Source organism: Rattus rattus, chromosome 2 (assembly GCF_011064425.1).
Source record: "Rattus rattus isolate New Zealand chromosome 2, Rrattus_CSIRO_v1, whole genome shotgun sequence".
Lineage (NCBI taxonomy): Eukaryota > Metazoa > Chordata > Mammalia > Rodentia > Muridae > Rattus > Rattus rattus.
In genome coordinates, this window is record NC_046155.1 from 164,549,307 (window position 1) to 164,573,670 (window position 24,364).

Sequence of the window (24,364 nt, forward strand, 5' to 3'; positions counted from 1 at the left end):
GAGCATCGAGGGCTCAGCTTTAGCCCTTTTAGCCACACAGGAGATTGAGCTGGCTGATTGTAGACGTTCCCTTCTCTGAGTAAAGTCTCGTCTAGCGCAGGCTGCTCCAGAGTGTGCTCTGTAGCCGAGGACAGCCTTTGTCTCCTGCCTTCACCCCCAGCACTGGGATTACAGCTGTGCACCAGCACAGATAGACTATGGGGTGGTGAGGATGGAACCTGGGGCTTCATGCGTGCAATGCAAGTACTCTGTCAACTGAACCGTATCTTCAGTCCCCTTGTTTAGGTAGGGTCTTGCTCTGTCTACCGACCTGGCCTCCAAGTAACTATCTTCCTGCCTCACTCTTCCTGAATGCTGGAATTACAGGTTTGAGCCACTATACCTACTCTAAATGCTAGCTTTCATCCCCTAAACCAAAAATAGACCTTTTTTCCTGGTTCTTAAAAAATGGGCAATATTGGTTAATCTGTATCTGATAATAATTTATGTTTTTGAGATACAGAAATGGCAGTTTCTAGTGTTGTAAACAGCTGTAATCCAAGCATTTGGAAAATCGAAGCAGAAGGGTTATGTATTTCAGGCCAGCCTGTGCTACAAAATGAGACCTGGACAGCAAAACAGAAAGCAGAAATATGTTAATTTCTTTAAAAAATTAATTTAAAGGCCAGAGTCTTAGCCTAGGTTAGCCTTGAACTCTTCCTGCTTTAGCCTCCCAAGTGCTGGGATTATAAGCACATGCTATCCTATCCAGCTTGCAATTTAAAAAATCTCAAGTCTTTTGACCTGAGTAAATACCTCTTACAGAAGGAAGTCTGACTTCTATAAACCTTGTCTGGAGTGTGTTCCTCTGCCTGTGCCATCCCTAGCTCCCTCCTCCATAGGCTCTGTGTCAGCTGACCTCTTGCTACCCCAGTTCTGCTGTCTAACGGAGGTCGACAGCCTCTGGCTCCTGAACCAGTCATCTGCTGCTAAGGCTCCTAGGCCTTTCTCTGTTTTTGCTTCTCTTAGCTTTTGGTTCCAGCTCCTGTTTGATTCTTCACAGGAAATGCCCCCCTCCACACACTCTGAATTGCTGGAGTGACCCCCAGTGTGTGTGTGTGTGTGTGTGTGTGTGTGTATGTATTGGTGTAGACACATGAATGCTGTGGCATGTATGTAGAGGTCAGAGACTAGCTGGAGTTGGTTTTTTTCCTTTACCATGTAGATTTTGAGGCTTGAACCTAGGTTGTCAGGCTTAATTGAAAGACCTGAGCCATTTCTCTGGCCTGTTTTTGACCTCAGTGGGTTTGTAAGACTTTGTGTGTTGCCCTTAGCCTTATTCACTTTGCTTTTATGTTCCCTCAACAACCTTCTGGTCGCCTGACACCCATCCTGCTTCCCACTTCACTCAGAATGTTAAGGTCTCCAAGTGCAGTCTTGGCTTCCTGTTTCTCCCGCCATGCCTCAGTACATGGCCAGCCTGCCACCTGAGAGGGTACCATTCTGCTCTCTCTGACCTCTACCTCCAACTTAAGTTTTCCTCTTTCCATTGGCCCTTCTCTTTTGGTTATAAGTCTGTAGAAGGATCTTTCACACACACACACACACACACACACACACACACACACACACACACACACACACGGGGCGGGGGTGAGATGGCTCAGAGGCTAAAGAAGCCGTTTGTTCCCAAGCCAGAGAGAACTGACTCCTGTAAGTTGTCTTCTGATCATGCATGTATCATTGCACATGTACACAAATTAGTGTTTCTTAAAAAGCATAAACATATCTAAATCCATAGAGCATCAAGTCCCTCTGCCCTTTCATCTTACCTCCTTCCCATCTCAGTTCTTTGTGTGTTATTTTGTTTGTTCATTGTTTTTCAAGATGGGGTTTCTCTGTGTAGCCTTGGCTGACCTGGGACTCACTACATAAACCAGACTGGCCTTGAACTCAGAGAGATCCGCCTGCCTCTGCCTCCCGAGTGTGCAACTTATTTTCTTTTAAAAAGATTTTTATTAATTATATATATATATGAATATTTTGCCCGCATGTATGTATGTGCACCATGTGTGTGCCTCGTGCCCACAGAGGTCAGAAGACCGTGTCAGGTCCCCCAGGACTGGACTTACACATGGTTGTAAGCATCTATTTTGGTGTTGGGAGTCAAACCCCAGCCAGTCCTGTTCAAGAGCAGCCAGTCAGCCAGTGCTCCTAACCAGTGCTCCTAATCAGTGCTCCTAACCAGTGCTCCTAACCAGTGCTCCTAATCAGTGCTCCTAACCAGTGCTCTTAACCAGTGTTCTCCAGAACCTCATTTTTCTATATTTTGAGACAGCATCTTGTTGTTGTCTAGCCTTAGCTGATCTAGAACTTAGTGAGTAGACCAGGCTGGCCTCAAAGTCATAGGGATCTGCCAGCCTCTGCCTCCCAAGTGGTGAACTACCATACCTGGCCTCCCCACCCCCGACTTACTCCAGTAAGAGAGTCTGGCAGTGCATCAGGAGTGATTATTGGGGCCTTAATGGCATGCAAATTACACCCTGAATCAGGGCTGAAGGAAAGGAGTGGAGTCAAGATGAGGAAGAGACAGGTGTGGTGGCGCCTAGCCTAACACGCTCTGCTTGGGAGACAGATTGAGAGTGCTTAAACCCAGGGTATGCAAGCCAGCTGGAGAAATGCAGAGAGGACTGGAGAGATGACTCCTTGTGTTACGGCCGTTTCTACTAAGCCTGATCTGAGTTCACTTCTCCAGGACCCACTTTAAAGTAGAGTGTTAGAGTGCATGATGGTGGACGAAGGCCTGGCCTCAGAACAGCCGAGAGCTCACGGCTTTTGTTTTTTTGTGAAATGGTTTTTACCAGCCCTGGCTGACCTGGAACTCACAAGTTGGCCTGTTTCTGTCTCCTGAGTGCTGGGATTAAAGGCAATACCACCACACCTGGCTGAGAGCTCACATGATGATTTGAAAGCAGGAGGCAGAGAAAACACACTGGAAATGGCCTGAGTCTTTTGAAAACCTCAAGCCCCTCCCAGTGACCCATCTGCTCCAGCAAGGCCACATCTCCTGATCCTTCCCAAATACTTTCACTAATTGGGGGTCAAGTGTTCAAACACATAAGCTTATGGGCCATTCTTTTTTTTTTTTTTTTTTTTTTTATAGAATTTTTATTTATTTTATGTATGTGAGTACACTGCAGCTGTCTTCAGACACATCAGAAGAGGGCATCAGATCCCATTACAGATGGTTGTGAGCCACCATGTGGTTGCTGGGAATTGAACTCAGGACCTCTGGAAGAGCAGTCAGTGCTCTAACCACTGAACTATCTCTCCAGGGGGCCATTCTTATGCAAACAACCAGAGATACTGGGTAACTGAAGACAGCAGCTTTTTGGGTCTCCTGGATACCTGGGTTAATAGTACACAAGGCTTGGAGCCAGGCCTCCTCCTGACACTGCTTCTTAGTCCTCTGTCCCCTCTCCGAATCTGGCCTGCTGAGTGGTCCCCAGTTCCATCCAGCATCCCTGGATCCCTGCATAGCATAGAAAGTACTGTTCTTGGGGTGTGCTCAGAGCAGAGGGCCTGAAGAATGGCTTCTCTGTTTACAACACACCCAAGAAGAATCTGGGACCATTGAAATGTGGGGCACAAGCAGTTCCTCTGTGTGTGGATCCCCATGTGTAAAAAAAAAAAAAAAAAAAAGTCCTGTTCTTTCAGCTCATGGTGTAAAGACCCCTGTGTAAAAATCACACACCTCCAGGTGTGTGGGTCGGGGAGGGCTCACACATGTCACACACTGAGCTGAAACCCTAAGCCCCTAGATTTATTATGAGTTTATAGACCAGATCATGCTATGCAGCTAGCTGTGCTTTTCTGGAACTTTCCATGGAGCCCAGACTGACCCTGAGCATGAGATACTCCTACTTCGGCCTGAATTAGAGGCATGAATCAATATACCTGGTCTAGATTTTTTTCTTTGTTTTGTTTGAACTGAGCCCATGCTGGCCGCCAGCCCATTATAAGGCTGTCCAGTCTCCTTCAGGCATGCACCACCGTGCCCAACTCTCATAGAATTACGTATTCTTTAAAGATTCTTTGTCAAGTTTTATTTACTTTTACTTTTATTGGTGTGTGAGTGTGTGTGGCTGCTTACCTGTGTGTGCACTATGTGTATGCAGTGACTGAGGAGGACAGAAGAGGACGTTTGATGTTCTGGAGCTGGAGTTACGGTGGCTGGGAGAGGCCATGTGTGTACTGGGATGTGTTCTTAACCACCGAGCTATCTCCTCAGCCCTGTGATTTATCATATATAAGTACACTGTTAGTGTCGTCAGACACACCAGAAGAGGGCATCAGATCTCATTACAGATGGTTGTGAGCCACCATGTGGTTGCTGGGAATTGAACTCAGGACCTCTGGAAGAGCAGTCAGTGTTCTTAACCACTGAGCCATCTCTCCAGCCCCGTGGTTTTTTTTTTTTTTTTTTCCGATTGATATTTATTTATTTATTTATTTATTTATTCTTTCTTTTTTTCGAGCTGGGGACCGAACCCAGGGCCTTGCGTTTGCTAGACAAGCGCTCTACCACTGATAAATCCCCAACCCCTGATTCATTTTTTATGTGTGAGTGTTCTGCCTGTATGTATGTAGGTATGTGCACCATTTGCATGCCTGGTGCCCCAGAGGCTAAAAGAGGGCATTGGACCCTCTGAAACCAGAGTTATGGATAGGTGTGAACTAAGTGGGTGCTGGGAATTGAACCCAGGTCCTCTGCAAGAGCAGTCAGCAGTTTTGACTGCTGAGACACCTCTCTAGCCCCTTGATTTATTATTGTGAGCCTACTTTTCTCCACAGCACTTGTTTCCAGCTGACAGTGCCGTCATCCTCATTACTGTTTGTTGTTTTTCTGTTGTTGTTGTTTGAGATAGCGTCTCCATATAGACCCTTGGCTAGCCTCCAACTTGCTGTGCAGCCCAGGCTGGCCTGGAACTTTGAGCTATCCTCTTGCCTAGGTCTCCTGATTACTGGGGTCACAGGTGTGCGTCGTCTGACATCGTGTGACTTGTGCTGTATGCCCCTTCCCTGGAATAGTCTGTCCTGGGGCTGGGGGTTTTTCTGCACTACAGTTTTGGCAGACAGGCAGGCAGGCAGGCGGGCGGGCGGGCGGGCAGCATGTGTCAATGTCTGTGGAATGGCCTAGGGAATGCGCAGAGCTTGTACAGCTGGGGAAAGGACACCGGCCAAGGGCAGGGATGCCTTTGAGTGTACCTGTGTGGTGTGCACATTTATTCTGAAGAGTTCAGAGGCAGCAGGAAGGTTGTCTCTCAGTCGGAGGTAGAGGGGCATGGAGTGCCATTTCTAGTTCTCATGCTGATACCCTTCATAGCTGACGGCAGATGTCAGGCAGGCTCGTGCTTGGTAAGGCTCTTTGGGTGCTCAGGCAGCAGTAGCAGACCGAGCACTGTCTGTGTATGATGCCTTCTAGTCACTGGGCAGCTCCCTGCTGGGACCACTTCAAGGAAGAAGCGACTGTGACTGTAATGTGACAAGGAAGGTGTGCTGGCTGGTGCTGCCCTGCTGGTGATGGCAGCGCCATGGGGGCAGGGTCTTGTGCCTCAGTGAATTAGAAAGATGAATGTTTGCCCCAAAAAGCAGAGTTGAGCTGCCACCTCCAAGACCTAGTGGCCTGTCCCAGCAGCCAGGCACCATGTCCCGTCCCTACATTTCCTAACTTTTCAAAAGAGTGCCACCAGCCAGGTGCCTAAAACGTGGGCCTGTGGGGACCTCGCACGCTGACTTAGAGTATCGTCCCCTGTATCGTCCCTGTATCGCCTCTGTATCGCCTGTGCCCCTGTATCGCTCAGATCGCCCCCTGACGTCCCCAGGACGCTTCAGACGCTTCAGACGCTTCAGACGCTTCTGCATTGTCGTCCCCATCGTCCCCTGTATCGCCCCTGTATCGTCCCTTTGCATCGCCCCCCTGTATCGCCTCTGTATCGCCCCCTGTATCGTCTCCTGTATCGCCCCTGTATCGCCTCTGTATCGCCCCCTGTATCATTTCCCTGCACGCCCCTGCACGCCCCTGTAGCTGGAGAGCGGAGTTGTCAGGAACCTGGTGACACTGGCCTTGGGAGGTCAGCTTGGGAGGGTCGGGCAGGTGGACACCTGACCAGGAGCCACCCACCTGTGTAGTGGGTGGTACCAGCCGCTGCTCTCCTGCTCCTCCCTCACAGGCATTTGTATCAAGTGTGGGCTTGGCATCTACGGAGCGAGGCAGGCGTGCCAGGCGATGGGGAGCCTGTATCACACCGACTGCTTCATCTGCGACTCCTGCGGTAGGTAACACCCCACCCGTCCCTCTGCCTCTGTCCTTCCCTTGCACCCAAGTCTCGGCAAGAGGAAACACTCAGCTCTGGGGCAGAAGGAGGCTGTCATAGTCACTCATTCTCCCGGTGCACATGGTTTGTGGCCCCTTGGTTTCTGGGCCTGCCTGGCCCATGTGAGAGGCCTGGGCATGGGGAAGAAGCCTTTGCTGGCTGTCAGAAAGGCTCCTCTCCAGTCCTTGGCCATGGTGCTTCTAGTCACACAGGGGAGGGATGGGGGCATGGGGTGAGGGAGCTTGAACCTGTCTGCCCATGGGGTTAATGTTTTTAAATGGCTTTTTAAAAGATTTGCTTGTTTTACTTTGTGTTCATGAGTGTGCACCATGTGTGCCTGTTGGATCCCCTGGAACTGGGGTTGTGAATGGGTGTGAACACCGCGTGAGTGTTCAAGGTGAAGCTGGGTTCTCTGTAAGAGCAGCAAATGCTCTTAACTACTAAGCTGTCTTCAGCCTATGCATGGAATATTTTGATATATATGTATATATGTGTATATACACACACATATATACACATATGTATATATAAAATATATATGTGCACGCATGTATATATATTTATTTATTTATCACAGTATATATATCTTAGGGTTTCAATGCTGCAGTGAAACACTGTGACAAAAGGGCAAGTGGGGAAGAAATGGGTTTATTCAGCTCACACTTCTACATTGCTGTTTGTTCATCACTGAAGGAAGTCAGACAGGAACTCAGACAGGGCAGGAACCTGGAGGCAGGAGCTGATGCAGAGGCCATGGGGTGCTGCTTACTGGCTTGCTCCTCAGGCTTCCTCAGCCTACCTTATAGAAGCTAGGACCACCAGCCCAGGGATGGCACCACCCATAATGGGTTGGGCCCTCCCCCAGTGTTCATTAATTGAGGAAATACCTTACAGCTGGATGTCGTGGAGGCATTTCCTTACCTGGTGCTCCTTCCTCTCTGATGACTCTAGCTCGTGTCAGGGTGACACACAAAACCAGCCGGTACACAGTGTAACGGATGCCTAGTATTGAGTTAAGTAAAGCTGCTTTCCGGAGAGCGTGAAGACATCAAGACCGTTGCTGTAATACTAGCAGTCAGGAAGGGAGGCCTAGGTAGAAGCAGAGTCCAAGGCCAGCCCAGGAGATGTAGAGCCTTTCTCAAAAAGCAACAGCAGACCCACCCTTCTGCTTTTAGGGTGCACTACCGTTGCTCCAGGGCTCAGTTTAGACCAGTCTACTCACTTTACTGTGAGGTAAGAAATCCTGTCAGGCCTCACACTCCACCGTCCTTTGGTCAGGTCAGTCATCCACACCTAGCTTATTCCCGCTGCGTAAATGTGGTCTACAACAGAATCTAGTATACTAGGGTTAAGTCTATTTTTTAAATTGCTTTTTTAAAAAAAGATTTTCTTTAAAATAAAGGGGAGGCGAGAGGGGTGGGGCAGGAGAAAGCTCGTCAATAAAGTATTTACTGCACAAAGGAGAGAACCTGAGCTTGAGCCCCAGCATCCATGTAAAAAGCTGTGGTAAATGAGATCCCAGGGCCAGGGAGGTGGACACAGAAGGTCTTGCTGGCCTGCTCATCTGCCATGGGTGAGCTCCAGTGTGAGGAAGAGGCTCTGTCTAAAGGACTCAGATGGGGAACAATCAGGGCAGACATCCAGTGCTAACCTCTGGCTTTTATGAGCACATGCACATGTATACATTTTTTTTTCAAAGATTTTTTAATTTAATTTTTATTAATCATTCCATTCATTTACATCTCAAATGATATCCTACTTCCTGGTTACCCCCTTCACCAACTGCCCATCCATGATAGCCCACTTCCCGGTTTCCCCTCCATCAACCCCCCCCATCCATCCCACATCTGCCCTCTTGCTTCCCCTTTGCCTATATGAGAATGCTCCCCCACCCACCCACACTCTCCTGCCCCACCGCTCCAGCATCAGGCATCAAGCCTCCCCGGGACCCAGGGCATCCACTCCCCTTGCTGTCAGGCAAGGCCATCCTCTGCTCCATGTGTATCTGGAGCCATGGATCCCTCCAGCTACACTCCTTGGTTCGTGGTCTAGACTCTGGGAGAACTGGGTGGTCAGGCCAGCCTATGTTGTTCTTCCAATGGGGTTGGGGTTGCAGTCCCCCTCTGCTCTTCCAGTCCTTCTGCCAGCTCACCCACCAGGTTCCTGAGCTCAGTCTGATGATTGGCTCCAAACATCCACATCTGCATTGGTCAGTTGCTGGCTGGACTTGCTCAAGAACCGCCACACTAGGTTCCTGTCAGCAGGCGCCTCTTGACCACTGCAATAGTGTTGGGTTTGGTGTCTGCAGACAAGATGGATCCCCAGGTGGGGCAGTCCCTGGTTAGCCCTTCCTTCAGTCTCTGTTCCATTTTTTGTCCCTGTTCTTCCTTTGGACAGGAACATTTCTGGGTTAAAAACCTTTGAGATGGGTGGGTGGCCACGCCTATCTATTGGACGTGGTCTCCACAGGTTCTGTCTCTCCCTTCTCTGCGTATTACAGCCAACGTCAATCCCGTTGGGTCCAGGGAGCCTCACATTTCTCTGGTGTTTGGGACCTTCCAGTGGTGATCCCTAGTTCCTCATCCTCCCTGCTACCTATTTTTGTTCAATTTCCTGACCCTCTTGTACCTCTTTCAGTCTCCTCCAGTTTCTGATACTGCCACTCTTATTTCCTCCCCCTCCTTTCTCCCTCCCTTGTCCTCCTCTCCTTCTACCTCCCACAATCGTCCTGTTCCCCCCAATGCAGGACTGAACCATCCACCCCCTGGTCTTCCTTCCTTCTCCATATGGTCTGTAGCTTGTATCATGGGCATTGTGAGCTTTTGGGCTAGTATCCACTTATCAGTGAGTGCATACCATGTGTGTTCTTTTGTGTCTGGGTTACCTCACTCAGGATGATATTTTCAAGTTCCATCCATTTACCTGAGAATTTCCTGAAGTTATTATTTTTGATCATTGTGTAGTACTCCATTGTGTAGATGTGCCACATTTTCTGTATCCATGCTTCTGTTGAGGGACATCTGGGTTGTTTCCAGCTTCTGGCTATTACAGATAAGACTGCTATGAACATAGTGAAGCATGTGTCCTTGTTATATGTTGGAACATAATTTGAGTATATGCCCAGGAGTGGTGTAGCTGGGTCCTCAGGTAGAACTATTTCCAATTTTCCCAATTTCTAAAGTGGTTTTATCAGCTTGCAGTCCCACTAGCAATGGAGGAGTGTTCCTCTTTTTCCACATCCTCACTAACATCTGCTGTCACCAATGTTTTTGATTTTAGTCATTCTGACTAGTGTGAGGTGGAATTTCAGGGTCGTTTTGATTTGCATTTCCCTGATGACTAAGAATGTTGGACATTTCTTTTTTTTTTTAAAGATTTATTTATTTATTATATATAAGTACACTGTAGCTGTCTTCAGATACACCAGAAGAGAGCATTAGATCTCATTACAGATGACTGTGAGCCACCATGTGGTTGCTGGGAATTGAACTCAGGACCTCTGGAAGAGTAGTCGGTGCTCTTAACCGCTGAGCCATCTCTCCAGCCCTGGACATTTCTTTAAGTGCTTTTCGGCCATTCGAGATTCCTCAGTTGAGAATTCTCTGTTTAGCTCTGTACTCCACTTTTAAATAGGATTATTAGGTTCTCTGGAGTCTACTTTCTTGAGTTCTTTGTACATTTTGGATATTAGCCCTCTATTGAGTGTAGGGTTGGTAAATATCTTTTCCCAATCTGTGGGTTGGTATTTTGTCCTAATTAACAGTGTCCTTTGCCTTACAGAAGCTTTGCGATTTTATGAGGTTTCATTTGTCAATTGTTCTTAAAGCTTAAGCCATTGGTGATCTGTTCAGGAAGTTTTCCCCTGTGCCCAAGTATTCCAGGCTCTTCCCCACTTTCTCTTCTATTAGAATCTAGTTTTATGTGGAGGTCCTTGATCCACTTGGACTTGAGCTTTATACAGGGTGATAAGAATGGATCGATTTGCATTCTTCTACATGCAGACCTCCAGTTGAACCAGCACCATTTGTTGAAAATGCTGTTTTTTGTCTATTGGATGCTTTAGCTCCTTTGTCAAAGATCAAGTGACCATAGGTGTGTGGGTTCATTTCTGGGTCTTCAGTTCTTTTTCACTAGTCTACTCGCTTGTCTCTGTACCAATACCATGCTGTTTTAACCACTGTTGCTATATACTATTCCCCCAGAAGTTCTTTTATTGTGGAGAATAGTTTTCGCTCTCGGAGGTTTTTTGTTATTCCAAATGAATTTGAGAATTGCTCTTTCTAACTCTATGAAGAATTGAGTGGGGATTTTGATGAGGATTGCATTGAATCTGTAGATTGCTTTTGGTAAGATGGCTATTTTTATTATATTAATTCTCCCAATCCATGAACACAGGAGATCTTTCCATCTTCTGAGGTCTTCTTTGATTTTTTTCTTCAGGGATTTGACGTTCTTGTCATACAGCTCTTTCACTTGCTTGGTTAGAGTCACACTGAGGTATTTATATTATTTGTGACTATTGTGAAGGGTGTTGTTCCCCTAATTTCTTTCTCAGTTCTTTTATCAAGGCTACTGATTTATTTGAGTTAATTTTATATCCAGCTACTTTGCTGAAGTTGTTTATCAGCTGTAGGAGCTCTCTGGTAGCATTTTTGGGGTCATTTATGCATACTATCATATCATCCGCAAATAGTGACATCTTGACTCCTCCCTCCCAATTTGTATCCCTTTGATCTCTTTTTGTTGTCTGATTGCTCTGACTAGAATTTTGAGTGCTATATTGAATAAGTAAGGAGAGAGTGGGCAGCCTTGTCTTGTTCCTGATTTTAATGGGATTGCTTCAAGTTTCTCTCCATATAGTTTGATGTTGGCTGCTGGTTTGCTGTATATGGCTTTTACTATGTTTAGGTTTGCACTTTGAATTCCTGATCTCTCCAGTACTTCTAACATGAATGGGTATTGTTTTTTATCAAAGGCTTTTTCAGAATCTAATGAGATGATCATGTGGTTCTTTTCTTTGAGTTTGTTTATATAGTGGATTACATTGATGGATTTCCATATATTAAACCATCCCTGAATCCTTGGAATGAAGCCTATGTGATCATGGTGGATGATTGTTTTGATGTGTTCTAGGATTCGGTTTGCACGAATTTTATTGAGTATTTTTGCATTGATATTGATAAGGGAAATTGGTCTGAAGTTTTCTTTCTTTGTTGGGTGTTTTTGTGGTTTAGGTATCAGTGTAACTGTGGCTTCATAGAAGGAATTAGGTCGTGCTCCGTCTGTTTCTATTTTGTGGAAGAGTTTGAGGAGTGCTGGTATTAGGTCTTCTGTGAAGGTCTGATAGAATCTTGTACTAAGACCATCTGACCCTGGGATTTTTTTGGTTGGGAGACTTCTAATGACTGCTTCTATTTCCTTGGGGGTTATGGGACTGTTTAGATGGCTTAACTGATCCTGATTTAACTTTGGTACCTGGTATCTGTCTAGAAAATTGCCCATTTCATCCAGGTTTTCCAGTTTTGTTGAGTATAGACTTTTGTAGTAGGATCTGATGATTTTTTGAATTTTCTCAGTTTCTGTTGTTATGTCTCCCTTTTCATTCCTGATTTCATTAATTTGGATACTGTTTCTATGCCTTCTGGTTAGTCTGGCTAAGGGTTTATCTATCTTGTTGATTTTCTCAAAGAACCAGATCCTGGTTTTGTTGATTCTTTTTATAGTCCTTTTTGTTTCTACTTGGTTGATTTCAGCCCTGAGTTTGATTATATCCTGCTGTCTAGTCCTCTTGGGTGTATTTGCTTCTTTTTGTTCTAGAGCTTTCAGATGAGCTGTTAAGCTGCTAGTGTATGATCTTTCCAATTTTTTTATGGAGGCACTCAGAGCTATGAGTTTTCCTCTTAGCACTGCTTTCATTGTGTCCCATAAGTTTGGGTATGCTGTGCCTTCATTTTCATTGAATCTAAAAAGTCTTTAATATCTTTATTTCTTCTCTGAAGAAGTTGTCACTGAGTAGATAATTTTTCTGCGTCCACACGTATGTGGGTTTCCGTTGTTTGTGTTGCTATTGAGGATCAGCCTTGGTCCGTGGTGGTCTGACAGGGTACATGGGGTTAATTCAGTGTTCTTGTATCTGTTGTGGTTTGTTTTGTGTTTGAGTATATGGTCGATTTTTGAGAAGGTACCATGAGGTGCTGAGAAGAAGGTATATTCTTTTGTTTTAGGGTGAAATGTTTTGTAAATATCAGTTGAATCCACTTGGTTCATAATTTTTTTTAGTTTCACCGTGTCTCTGTTTTTATGATCTGTCCATTGGAGAGAGTGGGTGTTGAGTTCTCCCACTGTTGTGTGAAGTGCAGTGTGTGCTTGAGCTTTAGTAAGGTTTCCTTTGCAAATGTGGGTGTCCTTGCATTTGGGGTATAGGTGTTGAGAACTGAGAGTTCATCTTGGTGGATTTTTCCTTTGATGAGTATGTAGTGTCCTTCCCCATCCTTTTTGATAACTTTTGGTTGAAAGCCTATTTTGATGGATATTAGAATGGCTACTCCAGCTCGTTTCTTGGGACCATTTGCTTGGAAAAAATTTTCCCATCCTTTTGCTTTAGGTAATACTGTCTTTGACTCTGAGGTGTGTTTCCTGTATACACCAAAACGCTGGGTCCTGTTTACATATCCAGTCTGTTAGCCTGTGTCTTTTTATTGGGGAGTTGAGTCCATTGATGTTGAGCGATATTAAGGACCAATCATTGTCGCTTCCTGTTGTTGTTACAAGGGCAGTTATGTTTGTGTGTTTCTCTTCTTTTCGGTTTGTTGTGAAAAGATTACTTTCTTGCTTTTTCTTGGGTGTAGTTTCCCTCCTTGTGTTGGACTCTTCCTTCTATTATCCTCTGCAGGGCTGGGTTGGAAAGATGTGTGAATTTGGTTTTGTCATTGAATACCTTGGTTTCTCCATCTGTGGTAATGAGTTTTGCTGGATACAGTAGCCTGGGATGGCATTTGTGTTCTCTTAGGGTCTGTATGACATCTGTCTAGGATCTTCTGGCTTTCATAGTTTCTGTTGAGAAATCTGTTGTAATTCTGATAGGTCTGCCTTTATATATTACTTGACCTTTTCCCCTTACTGCTTTCAATATTCTTTCTTTGTTGTGTGCATTTGGTATTTTAATTATTATTTGACGGGAGGAATTTCTTTTCTAGTCTCATCTGTTTGGAGTTCTGTAGACTTCTGATATGTTTCTGGGCATTTCTTTCTTTAGGTTAGGAAAGTTTTCTTCTATAATTTTGTTGTAGATGTTTGCTAACCCTGTAAGTTGGGATTCTTCACTCTCTTCTATACCTGTTATTTTCAGAGTTGATCTTTTCATTTGTCCTGGATTTCTTGAATGTTTTGAGATAGGAGTTCTTTTCTTTTTGTATTTTCCTTGACTGTTGTGTTGATGTCTTCTATCTTTTGCCCCTGAGCTTCTCTCTTCTATCTCTTGTATTCTGTTGGTGATGCTTGCATCTATGACTCCTGATCTCTTTCATAGGTTTTCCGTCTCTAGGGCTGTCTCCCCTTGTGTTTTCTTTAAATGTTTTTTTTTTTTCCACTTTTAGATCCTGGACAGTTTTTTTCAATTCTTTCACCTGTTTGATTGTGTTCTGTATTTCTTTAAGGGATTTACGTGTTTCCTCTTTAAGGGCTTCTACTTGTTTACTTGTGTTCTCTTGTATTTCTTTAAGGGAGTTATTTATGTCCTTTTAAAAACCCTCTGTCCTCTTCATGAAATGAGAGGTTAGATCTGAATTTAGCTTTATAGGTGTGTTGGGGTATCCAGGACTTGCTGTGGTGGGAAAACTGGGTTCTGATGTTGCCAAGTCAAATTTGTTTCTGTTGCTTATGTTCTTGTGCTTGCCTCTTGCCATCTGGTTATCTCTGATATTATCTGGCCTCCCTGTCTCTGACTGGAGCCTCTCTTTCCTGTGAGCCTGTGATCTTGGATGTGTCAGAATACCTGGGGAATCGAACTTTACTGGGTTCTGGGCTGTGTGATCCGGTCCAGAGCACAGGTTCTGGTGCCTGGCACAGGTGGGAACCAGAAGGCGGGCGGGTCTTTAGCTGGGCAGGGAATCTGCATCCCCAGGTCGCAGGAGTCTTGGTACACATATTTTTTATTTTATGTATGTGAGTACAGTGTGGTTGTCTTCAGATACATCAGAAGGGCATCAGATCCCGTTACAGATGGCTGTGAGCCACCATGTGGATGCTGGGGATTGAACTTAGGACCTCTGGAAGAGCAGTCAGTGCTCTTAGTCTCTGAGCCATCTCTTCAGCCCCACATTTTTTTTTTACTCCCCCTTATTTTGTCTTATTCAACTATAACCTCAGAACAGTTCTCTTTCAGTGGGACTTTAAGTCAGGCTCTCTGCTGAGCGACCACTAGGAGCCGCTGGTTAGCTGGGGCTGTGCTCTAGACTTGTATAGAACACTACTTGCCTTCTGTGAACAGCCTCTGGGCTGAATCTTCACCATTCCCGGGAAGCTTTTAGCTCCTGAGGATGCTGCAGCTCTGAGACAAGTCTGGGCTGAGGCAGGGCTATCCTCAGGCTGTCAGCAGCCCTTAGGTTTGGCTTTATCCTTAGGGCAGCTGTTCTCAGGGTAGTGATTTTCCTTTTAATCTGTGTTGCATGTGTCAGTGGTGTACTCCTGACTGCCAGACAGAAATCCACTGTGTGAACAGCCCACAGCCTGATTCTTCACGTAGTCGTAGAGTTCACTCTTCCGCGTGTTTTCATTTCCCTTGAGTAAATTGCAAGGAGTAGGTTTTTCTGGTCATAGGATGTGCGTATGTTTAGCTGCCAAATTGTCTTCCCAAGGAACTGAACCCTTGGCAGTCACTTTAGAAACCCGAGTCACACTGTTCTGCACATTTGCCAAGAATTGGCACTGATGCCTCCTAAGTGACAGTCGTGCTGAGTGGGATATCATCGTGGGTTTAAAATGTAATTTCCGGTAAACATCTTAGTGTTTGCTTTTTTGACCATTAATACATTTTCTTTTTAAAAAATACTCATATTTTTATTATGTGCACGCATGCCTATGAGCTTGCATGTATGTCAGGAGGTGGAACGGAACCTGCAGGAATCAGTTCTTTCCTCCCTCGTGTGGTTCCAGGCATCAAACTCAGGCCGTCGGCTGTGGCAGCACCTTTGTTGCTGAGACATTCGCCAGCCTGATGTATGTTCAAGCTTCTGCTTGTTTTTATAGAATTGGGAGTTACTGGCCTTTTTGTTTGGGGTTTTATCTTTTAATTATTGTGAGTGTTTATGTGCATGTTTTGAGTGGGGACTATGTATTTGTGAGCACAGGTGCGTGCCCAAGGAGCCCAGAGGTGTCGGATCCTCTGGAGTTACACGTGACCGGCGGCCATCCCTTGTGGATGCTGGAAACTGACCTCAGGCTATCTGCAATGCTCTTAGCCACTGAGCCATCTCTGAACCCATGTTTGAGTTTTTTGTGTTTGAGGCAGCTACCTAGCTAACCCTGGCTGGCCTGGAACTTGTTGTGTAGACCAGGCTGGGCCTCAAACTCACAGAGACCCTTTTGACTGTGCCTCCTGATTATGTGCCTTTTGATTACTGAGTTGTAGAAGTTTACTGACAAACATTTAGGTCCAAATTATTTGGCAGATGTATGTTTTCTGAATTATTTCTCTTAGCATGATTTAAAAACTTATTTAGTGATTCTTTTGTTAAGAGATGTTAAATTTTGACTAAGCCCAGCTCATTGGTTTTGTGTGATGGGGTTACAGGTGTGAGTCAGTTTACACTGTTCATATTCATGTTTAGGTTGGTAACAGTTTCATGTTAGAGTTGTGTGTGTACAGAGGTCAGCCCCAGGTTGTGTTTCTTAGGAACTTTTTTTTTTGAGGCCGGGTCTGTCACTGGGACCCGAGGTTTGCCCACTGGGCCAGTGCACCTGACCAGCAAGCTGCGAGTGCCTCTGTGTTCACCTCCTCAGCTCTGGGATTACAGTGGTACGCCGCCATACTTGGCTTTTTATGTTGATGCTGGACATTGAACTTGATCACATGTATGTGTGAGTACTTCACTGACTGAGCCACCTCCCGGCCCTTCTGACCACTTCTTTTAAAATTGATTTCTACAAAAAATAAAAGATGCAGAGATTGGGCAGCATCTGAAAGTGAACACGGCTGTTGTGAGCTGGGAAGTGTCCAGAATTTTACCCTGAAGCACGCTGGCAGGTAACCCCCGTTCTTCATGATGCTGGCAGAAGATGCGCACTTCTGGGTCAGAGTCTTCACATGCACGTCCTGCTCTGCTTGGCTCTTGACTCCCGTGGGATGGAATGTACTCCTGGTAGATGCCGCACACTCTGCCTAGAAACCTCAAGTTTAGGAATTACAATTAAAAACATTTTTCTTTTTGATGTGGGATCATATGACCTCAAACTTTTTGGTTCAAGCAAGCCTCTTGCCTCAGCTTCTTGGGAAGCTGGAACTCCAGCAAGCCCTACCACACAGAGCTTGAGGAACCCCCACATTTTACAGCAGACTGTCAGCAAATTTCCTTGACCTTGACCCAGAGGCATAGCTCATCTTTGTAATGCTGCACAGCAAACAAACTCATTCTCCCCAAGGGAGATGCTCTCTGTCTCCTGAGGACTTTACTCTGCAAACATTCTTGAAAAAGAGAAACCAGATTGAGAGCTGCCAGCTTTGCCTACAAGATGTGTAAAATGAGCTAGGACATTGGCTCCCTGCTCTCTGTACCTGTCTCTTGGATTTCTCTGGGCCAAGTCTGACTTCATACTGCTACAGCATAGCTTCTCCATGTGTTTATGTACTTACTGTCACTAAAGGCCAGGAGAGCATCAGATCTCTGCAGCTGGAATTACAGCCAGTTATGGGCCACCTAATGAGAGTGCTGGGGACCTAATTTGGCTCCTCCGTAAGAGCATTGTCCAATCTTAAGTCATCATCTTCTCCAGCCTCATAAATGCAGTTTTAAAAATCATAGCCTCGGGGTTGGGGATTTAGCTCAGTGGTAGAGCGCTTGCCTAGGAAGCGCAAGGCCCTGGGTTCGGTCCCCAGCTCCGAAAAAAAGAAGCAAAAAAAAAAAAAAATCATAGCCTCATTATTATCAATATTGGTTGCCAGAATAAAAATGCATTGGGAGCCCGGTGGTGGTGGCAGTGGTGCACACCTTTAATCCCAGAACTCAGGAGGCATCTCTGTGAGTTCAAGGCTAGCCTGGTCTACAGAGAGAGTTTCAGGACAGCCAGGGTTACATAGAGAAACTGTCTTGAGAAACAAACAAACAAACAAACCCAACAAAAATTCATTTGGTTCTCATATGCTGGCCTTCAACCCCATCCTACAATTACAGTAAACTTATTAGGGTTATTGAGTTACTACTGGTGTTCTGTGCAACACAATCATGATTGTGTTTGTGCTAATCATGTGGTAATACCTCTGCAGTTATAGATGACTTTACTTCTGTCTATCCTCTCCCACCACTAGCTCCACATGTCTCATTATCATACACTGACTAGAGCTAGCGCAAGACTGAACCTTTTTGCCTGTTTTGTGGTACTGGAAATCTAACCCAGAGCCACAGACCAGTCCCTCATGGGAATTCTAGGCAGGGGCTGTACCACTGAGCCACGCCCCCAGCCCCTCACTGGGGGATTCTAGGCAGGGGCTGTACCACTGAGCCACACCCCCAGCCCCTCACTGGAGGATTCTAGGCAGGGGCTCTACCACTGAGCCACGCCCCCAGCCCCTCACTGGGGGATTCTAGGCAGGGGCTCTACCACTGAGCCACACCCCAGCCACTCACTGGGGGATTCTAGGCAGGGGCTCTACCACTGAGCCATGCCCCCAGCCACTCACTGGGGGATTCTAGGCAGGGGCTCTACCACTGAGCCACGCCCCCAGCCCCTCACTGGGGGATTCTAGGCAGGGGCTTTACCACTGAGCCACGCCCCCAGCCCCTCACTGGGGGATTCTAGGCAGGGGCTCTACCACTGAGCCACGCCCCCAGCCCCTCACTGGGGGATTCTAGGCAGGGGCTCTACCACTGAGCCACACCCCAGCCCCTCCCTGGGGGACTCTAGGCAGGGGCTCTACCACTGAGCCACACCCCCAGCCACTCACTGGGGGATTCTAGGCAGGGGCTCTACCACTGAGCCACACCCCAGCCACTCACTGGGGGATTCTAGGCAGGGGCTCTACCACTGAGCCACGCCCCCAGCCACTCACTGGGGGATTCTAGGCAGGGGCTCTACCACTGAGCCACGCCCCAGCCCCTCACTGGGGGATTCTAGGCAGGGCTCTACCACTGAGCCACGCCCCCAGCCCCTCACTGGGGGATTCTAGGCAGGGGCTCTACCACTGAGCCACGCCCCAGCCCCTCACTGGGGGATTCTAGGCAGGGGCTCTACCACTGAGCCACACCCCAGTCCCTCACTGGGGGATTCTAGGCAGGGGCTCTACCACTGAGCCATGCCCCCAGCCACTCACTGGGGGATTCTAGGCAGGGGCTCTACCACTGAGCCACGCCCCCAGCCCCTCACTGGGGGATTCTAGGCAGGGGCTCTACCACTGAGCCACGCCCCCAGCCCCTCACTGGGGGATTCTAGGCAGGGGCTCTACCACTGAGCCACGCCCCCAGCCCCTCACTGGGGGATTCTAGGCAGGTGCTCTACCACTGAGCCATGTGGCAGCCTATATGTGCCCCCAAATCTGAGGTTTTTTCCAACAGGATGTTCAAGTGTATCTCAAGCTGGCCTTGAACTTTTACTGCCTCTGCTTCTGCCTCTTAAGATCTGAAATTTTAGGTGTGGGCTACCATACTCTGCTCCAAAGCTGTTTAAGAGGAAAACTACTTAATATTTTACTAAAGTGCTTGATGTGGCTGCATGTTTTTCACAACACCCTTACCAGGCTGTAGTTCCTTCTAGTTGCAGTAGCTCTCAGCACTCCTGACAGATGGGGATGTCAGGTGAGCAGTAGAAAGGTAAAGGTACAGTGGCAGAGGTGTGGGGGGCCTCCCTGCATTTGCTTTGGCTATCGTTTTGTCGACTGTTGTAGTTCCTTCTGAAATAACTTATTTTTGTTTGGGGGACGTCTTATAGCCCAGGTTGGCCTCCAGCAAGGCCTTGTCGCCAAGAGTGTCACTGAACTTCAGGTTCCTGTGGCTTTTCTAAGGCAGGTCCTAGGCTGTAGCCTAGACTGTCCTCAGACTTTCAGGTCCTACTGTCACAAGGGTGAACCATCATTGTGGCTTGGACTGTTTATTTATTTTTTTAATTTTATTTTTCTTGGATATTTTATGTATTTACATTTCAAATGTTATCCCCTTTCCCCCTCCCATGCTGCCCCTCCCCCCACTTTTATGAGGGTGCTCCTGCTCCCACCTACCCACTCCCACTTCAGCACCCTGGCGTTCCCTTACATTGGGGAAACAAGCCTTCACAGGACCAGGGGCTTTTCCTTGTATTGAATCTGGACAATGACATCCTCTGCTACATATGCAGCTGGAGCCATGGCTCCCTCCATGTATATACATTGGTTGGAGGTTTAGTCCCTGGGAGCTCTGGTGTGGTCTGGTTGGTTGATGTTGTTCCTCCTATGGTGTTACAAACCCCTTCAGCTCCTTCTGTCCTTTCTCCACTCCTCCAGTGGGGCCCTTTGTTCAGTCAGTGGTTAACTTCAAGCATCCTCATCTGTATAAACAGGACTCTGGCAGAGCCTCTCAGGAGACAACCGTATCAGGCTCCTGGCTCCTGTCAGCAATCACTTCTTGGCATCAGCAATAGTGACTGGGTTTGGTGGTTGCATATGGGATGGATCCCCAGGTGGGACAGGCTCTGGATGACCTGTTCTTCAGTCCCTGCTCCTCTCTTTGTCTCTGTGTTTCCTCCCATGAGTATTTTCTTCTCCCTTCTAAGAAGGACTGAAGTATCCACACTTCGGTCTTCCTTTTTCTTGAACTTCATATGGTCTGTGAATTTTTTCTTAGGTATTCCCAGCTTTTGGGCTAATATCCACTGTGAGTGCATAACATGTGTGTTTTTTTGTGATTGGGTTACCTCACTCAGGATGATATTTTCTAGTTCCATCCATTTGCCTAAGAATTTCATAAAGTCGTTTTTAATAGCTGAGTAGTACTCCATTGTGTAAATGTACCACATATTTTTATGCATTCCTCTGTTGAAAGACATCTGGGTTGTTTCCAGATTTTGGCTGTTACAAATAAGGCTGCCTTTGCAGTATAATAAAAAAGGTCACGACCAGTTCCTTCGTGTCACCGCTTCACACTGGGCCCCTGGTTCTCTCCGACCTGGGCGGTCTCATCCTGGCATTAGTTCTGGTACCGTAGGGCCATATGGAACTAACCGTAATTTATCTCAGTGGCGGCTGGGTTCAGTGAGGCACCATGCCACATTAGCCTAACTGGCTCCAGCGGTCCCTCCACTCCCATTGCTAGTCACCATGGCCAGCCGGGGACTCTGGTCCCAGTTACCCAGTAATATCAAGACTCAACAAACTGTAACCCAGCAACCAGATTTATATGTTAAATACTCAACGTACAGTACATCCACACAATAAACTTACAACCAATTGATAAACTGCCCACCTAGATAAGATATAATTTGTTCATCTAGACATACAAAATCCTGTACACATGTATCCCTTAAGAATAGTCATAACAACCTGTAAATGTGCAGAGAGAAATCTTAACATCACTGCCATGTTCTCTGCGCTGCTCCCTTTCCTTGCTCTGGTCTCCTCTGTCTCTAAAACTTTTCTCCCGCCCATCCTTTCTTCTCGTCCAATGTTCTGTAGATATCTGTTAAATCCATTTGGTTCATAGCTTCTGTTAGCTTCACTGTGTCACTGTTTTAGCTTCTGTTTATATGATCTGTTCACTGATGGGTGTTGAATTCTCCCACTTTTACTGTGTGAGGTGCAGTGTGTGCTTTGAGCTTCAGTAAGGTTTCTTTTACAAATGTGGGCGCCCTTGCATTTGGGCTATAGATGTTCAGAAATGAGAGTTCATCTTGGTAGATTTTTCCTTTGATGAGTAGGAAGTGTCCTTCCTTATCTTTTTTGATAACTTTTGGTTGAAAGTCAATTTTATTCAATATTAGAATGACTACTCTAGCTTGTTTCTCGGGACCATTTGCTTGTCAATTTTTTTCCCAGTCTTCTACTCTTAGGTAGTGTCTGTGTCACCAAGGTGTGTTTCCTGTATGCAGCAAAATGCTGGTTCCTCTTTAGTATCCACTCTGTTACTCTGTTACAATGGGTCCATTGATGTTAACAGATATTAAGGAATAGTGATTGTTGTTTGCTGTTATTTTTGTTGTTAGAGGTGTGGCTCTCTTCTTTTGGGTTTGTTGCAAGAAGATCACTTTTTTGCTTTTTCTACAGTGCAGTTTCCCTCCTTTTGGTAGAGTTTTCCATATGTTATCCTTTGTAGGGCTGGATTTGTGAAAATATATTGTGTAAATTTGATTTTGTCATGGAATATCTTGGTTTCTCCATCTATGTTGATTGATAGTTTTGCTGGATACAGTAGCCTAGGCTGGCATTTGTGTTCTCTTAGGGTCTGTATGACATCTTCCCAGGATCTTCTGGCTTTCATAGTCTCTGGTGAGAAATCTGGTGTAATTCTTATAGGTCTGCCTTTATTTGTTACCTAACCTTTTTCCCTTACTGCTTTTTAATATTCTTTGTTTTGTGTACTTGGTGCTTTGACTATTATGTGATGGGAGGAATTTCTTTTCTAGTTTAGTCTATTTTGAGTTCTGTAGGCTTCTTGTATGTTCATGAGCATCTCTTTCTTTAGGTTAGGGAAGTTTTCTTCATAATTTTGTTGAAGATATTTACTGGCCGTTTAAGTTGGGAATCTTCACTCTTTTCTGTATCTATTATCCTTAGGTTTGCTCTTCTCATTGTGTCCTGGATTTCCTGGATGTTTTGGGTAGGAACTTTTTGTGTTTTGCATTTTCTTAGACTGCTGTGTCAATGTTTTCTATGGTATCTTCTGCCCCTGAGATTCTCTCTTCTATCTCTTGTATTTTGTTGGTGATGCTTGCATCTGTGACTCCTGATCCCTTTCCTAGGTTTTCTATCTCCAGGGTTGTCTCCCTTTGTGATTTCTTTATTGTTTCTATTTCCATTTTTAGATCCTGGATGGTTTTGTTCAATTCCTTCACCTGTTTGGTTGTGTTTTCCTGTAATTCTTTTTAAGGGATTTTTGTGTTTCTCCCTTAAGGGCTTCTACCTGTTTACCTGTGTTGTCCTGTACTTCTTTAAGGGAGTTATTTATGTCCTTCTTAAAGTCCTCTATCATCACCATGAGATGTGGTTTTAAATTCAACTCTTGCTCTTCCCGTGAGTTGGAATATCCAGTATTTGCATTGGTGGGAGAACTGGGTTCTGACAATGCCAAGTGGCCTTGGTTTCTGTTGTTTAGGCTCTTGTGCTTGCCTCACCATCTGGTTATCTCTGCTGTTAGTTGGTCTTGCTGTCTCTGACTGGAGCTTGTCCCTCCTGTGGGCCTGTGAACTTGTGATCTTAGGAGAGCGCTCAGCTCTCTCTGGGCAGGTTTTGGGTCTGGAGGGCTGTGGGACAGCTTTAGCTCTGGGTGCAGATAGAGACTGAAATGGTCCTGTCCCAGACCACCTTGCGTCTCCTGTGCCCTGAACGCTCCCAGCAGGTCTCTTCTTGGGCAGTCAATGGAGAGAAAGTGGGGTCCCACCTGTGGGCTGTGGGCTTAGGAGTGAGAGCACTCCTGCAGACCAGCTCTCTGGGCAGGTTTTGGGTCCGAGAGCTGTGAGACAGCCCCAGCTCTGGGCGGAGATGGAGACTAGAAGGCGTTTGTAGTGTTTATAACAACAGCATAGCATTACAGGGTGTTTAGAGACGCTCCTTTTTACGTTGGTGAGTACTGAGATCTGAGCCACGCTCTGACCGTGGTTGCAGCATTTCCCTCCTTACCTTCCAGGGAGACGGCTCCGCGGGAAGGCCTTCTATAACGTGGGTGAGAAAGTGTACTGCCAGGAGGACTTCCTGGTGAGTCTCCACTGTGCTGCTGGCCGAGCTGGGTGGGAGCAGGGCGGGAACCTCCTTCGGACTCACATGCAGACCTGAGGCCAGCGACAGTGAGTGCCCCTTTGTCACGTGACGTCCTGGATCCTGTGTCCCCTCTCAGTACTCCGGGTTCCAGCAAACAGCTGACAAGTGTAGCGTGTGTGGACACCTCATCATGGAGATGGTGAGAACCTCCCCGGTCTCCTGGAATCCCCCACCCCTCTCCTGTTCCAGACCCGGTAGGGCCCTGAGCCATATCCTCTTGGGGGCAGTGCTGAGTGTCCTGACTGTACTGACCTTGCAGCGCCTCCCATAACCTCTTGGGGGCAGTGCTGAGTGTCCTGACTGTACTGACCTTGCAGCGCCTCCCATAACCTCTTGGGGGCAGTGCTGAGTGTTCTGCTTGCACTGACCTTTTGGCACCTCCTCAGATCCTGCAGGCCCTTGGCAAGTCCTACCACCCGGGCTGCTTCCGCTGCTCAGTGTGCAACGAGTGCCTAGATGGGGTTCCCTTTACTGTGGATGTGGAGAACAACATTTACTGCGTTCGAGACTATCATACGTGAGTTTCCCCTGCTGGAGCAGTGTGGTCCTGCCTACCCTCTGCCTCTCTGGTTCTTGCTTCTTTTTTCTTTGGTCTGCCACTCTGTGTTTTCTCAGTTGTTGGGGTAGGTGTATTAGTGACTTTTCCCATGTGGTGACAGAGTCCTTCCCACAACAGTATGAGGAGGAGAGGTTTATTGTGGCTTACAGTTTCAGAAGACAGTCCATCATGATAGCAAGGCCTGGCGTCGAAGGCCTGGTGTTGGGTGTTGACAGCTCTAGCTTTGGTGACAGGAGCAGGGAGATGGGACTCCTTAACATCTCGGGGCAGAAAGAAGACATCAGGAAGGAACCTGGACTG

At 46.5% G+C, this 24,364-nt stretch overlaps 1 protein-coding gene and 1 non-coding gene across 2 annotated transcripts in view; both read left to right on the forward strand.

Annotated features, from left to right (window-relative positions):
* Wtip (WT1 interacting protein) overlaps positions 1-24,364 on the forward strand; it is a 34,111-nt gene that overhangs the window by 2,460 nt on the left and 7,287 nt on the right. Inside the window, exons 2-5 of the mRNA XM_032893883.1 lie at positions 6,213-6,314; positions 23,375-23,442; positions 23,582-23,644; positions 23,892-24,022. Of these exons, the coding sequence (XP_032749774.1) occupies positions 6,213-6,314; positions 23,375-23,442; positions 23,582-23,644; positions 23,892-24,022 (364 nt within the window). The remainder of the gene's footprint in view (positions 1-6,212; positions 6,315-23,374; positions 23,443-23,581; positions 23,645-23,891; positions 24,023-24,364) is intronic.
* LOC116895088 lies at positions 3,539-3,661 on the forward strand. The gene has a single exon (XR_004387255.1). It is a non-coding gene; the product is annotated as a small nucleolar RNA SNORA11 (small nucleolar RNA).